The 5,198-nt window shown below is 36.2% G+C and overlaps 1 protein-coding gene across 1 annotated transcript; it reads right to left on the bottom strand.

Annotated features, from left to right (window-relative positions):
• Positions 1-540: 540 nt before the first annotated feature.
• LOC102586395 (histone H1) lies at positions 541-1,905 on the bottom strand. Its single transcript, XM_006351574.2, has 2 exons — positions 1,575-1,905; positions 541-1,469 (listed from the first exon to the last, which is right to left on the bottom strand). Exons 1-2 carry the CDS (start codon positions 1,755-1,757, stop codon positions 801-803), a joined length of 852 nt encoding a protein of 283 aa, XP_006351636.1. The 5' UTR covers positions 1,758-1,905; the 3' UTR covers positions 541-800.
• Between the last annotated feature and the right edge of the window lie 3,293 nt (positions 1,906-5,198).

Genomic DNA, 5,198 nt, shown 5'->3' with positions numbered 1-5,198 from the left:
TTTTAACTAGTATGCCTCAATCAATCTAGATTAGCCATAAGCCATAGAAATAGAATCTTTTGGCATGAAAATGGTGATTAATAAATGAATGTTCACCTCAATAATGCACAAACAAATGTTCACCTCAATAATGCACAAACAAATTTTTTATATACAGATAAACCAACATGGCTTCACGTGAACACTACCACACACACCACCAAATATTAGCAATACAAAGTGATCCAGATATGAAGTAGGTAGCAATGCGCAACAGCAAGGATACAGAATAATAGAAAACTTCAACTAAAACTAATCCAATTTAAGCAAAGATGATGACCGTAAGAGTGTTCTGTACTCAATTCATATAAGAGTTGTTAATTTGTTACACTTACTTGCGTTCAAAAGACGCCTCTTCTACATTCCAGCATCTGTTTTTTCACGTTTCCTCAACCGAACCTTTATACAGCTATGCCTGTTTCCCAGAGGAAAAGAGTAAACCTAATATCATACTGCAATTCATATGATATGAGAAACAGAACAAAATTGGCCGAATAGAAATGAACATTTATAAGATTAGGGCATCATAAACTCTAATTCCTCATAAGCAGAATGATATATCAGTACAGAGCAGAACTGTTCCAAATCCCTAAATGGAATTAAAAAGAAAAAAAAATCTAAACACTGTAGAACAAGGCTAAGAAAAGAGAAAATAAACCAGATTTCTATAAGCTTCCCATGGGCAAAAAAACCCATATCAACCCAAGATTCAGGGAATTTACAGGACTATCCCTACACACAAATCCTCTATTCCTATGCTTCTACTTCCTTCCCCTCTTTGGGGTAGCCTTCTTCACCGGCGACTTCACGTTCTTCGCAGGTGCCTTCTTAGCCGGCTCCTTTTTGGCAGGTGCTGCCTTTGGTGCAGCTTTCCGACTTGGAGTCGTTCTGGTAGCTGTCTTTGCAACCTTAGCTGGCGTCGTCTTAGCCTTCAGATTTGGCTTGACCGCAGCCTTGGTTTTCGCAGGAGCAGCCTTGGGCTTAACAGCAGTTTTGGGCTTGGCAACAGCCGCCGCCTTGGGCTTCGCCTTAGCAGCCGGCTTTGCCTTGGCAGCAGGTTTTGCCTTGGCAGCGGGCTTTGCCTTGGCAGCGGGTTTCGCCTTTGCAGCTGGCTTTGCCTTAGGCTTGATGGCGGCTTTGGGTTTCGCAGCAGGCTTGGACTTGGGCTTAACAGCGGGCTTTGACTTTGCCGCAGCAGGCTTCTTCTTCGCCGGGGCAGCAGCAGCAGCAGGCTTAGAACCCGATGGAAGCTTGTAAGAGTTCTTCACTTTCACCAGCTTCTCAGAAGCAACAAACTTCTTCAACTGGATAAGCAATGATTTTTTGAAATTGGATGGAAGATTCTTCTGCTTTTCCTCAATGAACTTGGTAATAGCGTACTGGCTGGATCCAGTTCTCTCCTTCAATGTCACAATCGCATCCTTAATCATCTGCACGATACAATCCAAAATTAACTTCAATACACATTCACAAAGCACAAAAGAATCTTATCATCAAGTATAATTAACAAAACTGAAAGTTCAATTTTCAATTACCTCAAAGTAAGGAGGATGTGCCGGAGGAGCACTTTTCTTCCTCGGTGCAGCAGGCTTCTTCGCCTTGGTCTCTTTCTTTGCTTTCCCAGACTTAGCCGGAGGATTTGCCTCATCCTTGACAGGTTCAGAAGCGGCTTGCTCTTCAACAACCTCGTTAGCGATGACTGGTTCTTCAGTGGCCATTTCTAAGCGAAAAAATGAAATTCCCAAGTAGGGAGAGAACTAGGGTTAGGGTTTAGGAAGAAAGGAGGCACAAATGGGGAAGAGAATTGGATCTGCTGGTGTGGATTCTACTGAGATTTCTCTCTTTGATGTGAATAAACCAGGGAAAATGAGAAGGCTTAAATAGTGAGAGGAAAAAGAGTCATATCCGTAAGCTGAAATCTGATTGGTCGAGAGCCATTTGACGCGGATTCATAGCTTTCGGAAATTTTAAATATAGGCCGTTAGATGTAACTTTTATCAACGGTATTGACTAGTAGGCGACCAAGACAAGGATTGGGATAAAAATGGAATGCAATGTTCAACTTGTTGGAGGTGTGCTTCTATGCTCAATTGATCTGGACATAACTTGAGATATACTTGATGGATTTTAGTGAAATTTTTTTCATCGTGTAGGAAATTTCGTAAGCTTATATTTAGAGTGTTTATTTGGATTATTTGAATGAGAAATCTGGGAGATAATTCGCTTGGAATAGCAAGGGGTCATTTCAATGATTTTCTTGGAGTGTTTTGTGGTATTTGCTCATTTTAGGGAAATTCTTTGGATTAAACTCAAATTTTTTTCTACAATTTGATAGTAGACAAACAGAGGAGTCCGTAGAATCAAAAATAACAAAAATCCAACTAGATTTGACCATCGAATCTTTGGTTCAAATGTCATTGAGGATGAACACACCAAAAAAGTATTTCTACTCTTTCTAGTTTTAAGCATAGATCAAATGTGTATACTTTCTTGACAAATCCCATTTGCTTTTAAGATGATTATCATCATATAATTGTTAATGAATGAGTGTAGTATAGTTGTATCAAAATCACAATATGAAAGTTAATATGGGATTTATGAAAATGATATATAAAATTGTCATAGTTTTACATGCTATAAATTTCACTACTCTATTATTAACTTGAGTGATGTCACATTTGATTAGTACATGAGTTTTCTAGTAAGATACATAATTCAGTGTTGCAATAGAGTAAAAACATTATGCCAATACCATATAGACGTTTCCTTTTTCATTTGGTAAGTCCATTGTTATTATTTTTATTTAATATAGGAAGCATGCTCTCAAATCAAAGAATTGTTTCATTATTACTCTTTGCTATAGCCTATAGTTGCTACTAGTATGTCGTGACTTAATCTCATAAGCAATAAGATCATATGAGAGCTTAATCTAGGGCAAAATCATTTAATTTTACACTTCAAAATCATAGGTTGAAGGCTTAAACTACATGGATAATCATAGTAGATAACCAAATTTGAGTTTAGAAGGCTTACCCCAACTTTAATAGTGATATCCTTTCAAAAGTCTCATCAAGACAATCTCAAACCACCAAAAATATATCATAATGAAATAATTTTTGAAGTTTCAACCTCTATACTTGCCCAACGCAATCACTATAGGAGGCCTTATGACCGTGAAGGGGAATCAACTGAGCCTCTTTTGCGAATGTGACTAGTTCCTCGCAAATGCAATGCCTAAATTTCTTTCTCTATGCGATCGTGGCCCAATGTTTTGCGATCATAAAGCATTGTTATGCATCAAAACATGCTTGCATTGTCCATTTTGAGTTATCTTGTTTCAAAATTCACTAGGATCCCACAAAACAAGTCTCATATAATTATTTAAACTTGTACAAAATCTCGTATACTAAAACAGGGGATCAAAACTCAAAACTAAGATTCGAGTCATTACATTATCCATAACTTAATATACATTCATCCACGAACATGCCCAAAATTATTTCAAAACTATAAAACAATTGCAAACACTTGATATGCTTATTTCTAATAGGACCTTCTACAATTAACCTTTACAAAACGCATTAATAAAAAAATATTCATTTCTTTCTTTTAAACCTTATCTCATATGTTTGTATTTCCACTATTCGCATATAAAACTTTATCAAACATCTAATTCTCATTTAATTGAACCTTTCAACACTATCTATTTTGTGTGTTCTTGTTTCAAAACCCACCCAAACACATCATGGTTCCAACCTCAACCCCTAAAATGATATTTTAAACTCAAAATTAAGAGTCGAGTCATTACATCAACTCATATAAACACATATATAAGAATAAAAGCTCAAATCTAATATTTCAAGTAATCTCCCATTTACACCTGATAATCGTATATATGTTTTTCATGCCATGTATAGTCCCCACACATAACAAGTGAAATACAATACATAAGTTGAAAATTTCTCTTATTGTAGTCAAAGTCTTAATTTACCTAGATTAAAGTAAGCTTTCAACTTTTCTTGATCGCCTTCCCATGCCCAAACACATTCAAATGGCTCAAGTATAGCCAAAATAATATTCCATTAAATTATACGAAGTTAAGGAATTGATTCTCATAATTTAATATGTGATTTTGGTCAAAGTCAACAAAAATCAAACTTGAGCTCCGGATTAAAATTAAAATTGGTTTCAAAATTGGGTTAATATTCATAACCTTGTGAGTCTAAATGTATACTTATATTCTCAATTTGACATCAAATAGACCTCAAATACACATTCTGAAACCTAGGGTGAATCCTCTTAAACTTCAAAATAATGATTTAAGACTTAAATTTATAGATAATCATAACATATAAGTAAATCCAAGCTTAAGAGACTTACCCACATTAGTTGATGATCTTATCTCCAAAAATTGCACCGAACTAGCCTCAAAATCCCCCAAAAAAATTGGAATGAAATAAAATCTCAAAACTTCCATTTTTATACATGACAAAATCCTTCTTCACAACTATGATAGGGTCTCCCATGAACACAGAGAGAAATTTAGCAGGACATTGTATGATCGTAACAGCCCTCATGTAACGGCAATGAGTAATACTCCTTATCTTTAGTAACCGTGAGACATTGCTCCACAATTCAAAGTACTATTGCAACACCAAAAAAAATTGTTATGTTCAAATATGGATTTCTCATTCTAAAACTCACATGAACCCCTCGGGGCCCTATCTGAATCCCTTGAACAAGTCCCAAATGACTATTTTTACCTGTACAAAGTCTCGAATCGTGAAACAAAGTGTTAAAACTTAAAATTTAATGTTAGATTGTTATATTACATACCAATTAGTGTAATGTTCATGCTCAAACTAGTTTATAATTGTATTTGGGTTGTAAAATAGTTGTGGATACCATCGACGCACTCTTGACTCATTCTCCCAAGAAACTTTCTTTATTTAGTGATATTTCCAAAGCACTTTTAAGCTATTTCCTTTGACCTCAGTTGTAACACCCCGTATCCTAGACAAACAAGATTGCAATCCACGGTTGCCACCCACGAACCGTAGGGTGACCCACGACATATGCTGGTAGTCCGTGGATGGCCACCTGCAGCCCTACCCATAAAGACACATAAAATTTGTCTAAGTCCAGACCTACGCCAGGAC

This window comes from Solanum tuberosum, unplaced genomic scaffold (genome assembly GCF_000226075.1).
Source record: "Solanum tuberosum cultivar DM 1-3 516 R44 unplaced genomic scaffold, SolTub_3.0 scf00130, whole genome shotgun sequence".
Classification (NCBI taxonomy): Eukaryota; Viridiplantae; Streptophyta; class Magnoliopsida; order Solanales; family Solanaceae; genus Solanum; species Solanum tuberosum.
This window is presented reverse-complemented; position numbering and strand designations above follow the sequence as displayed.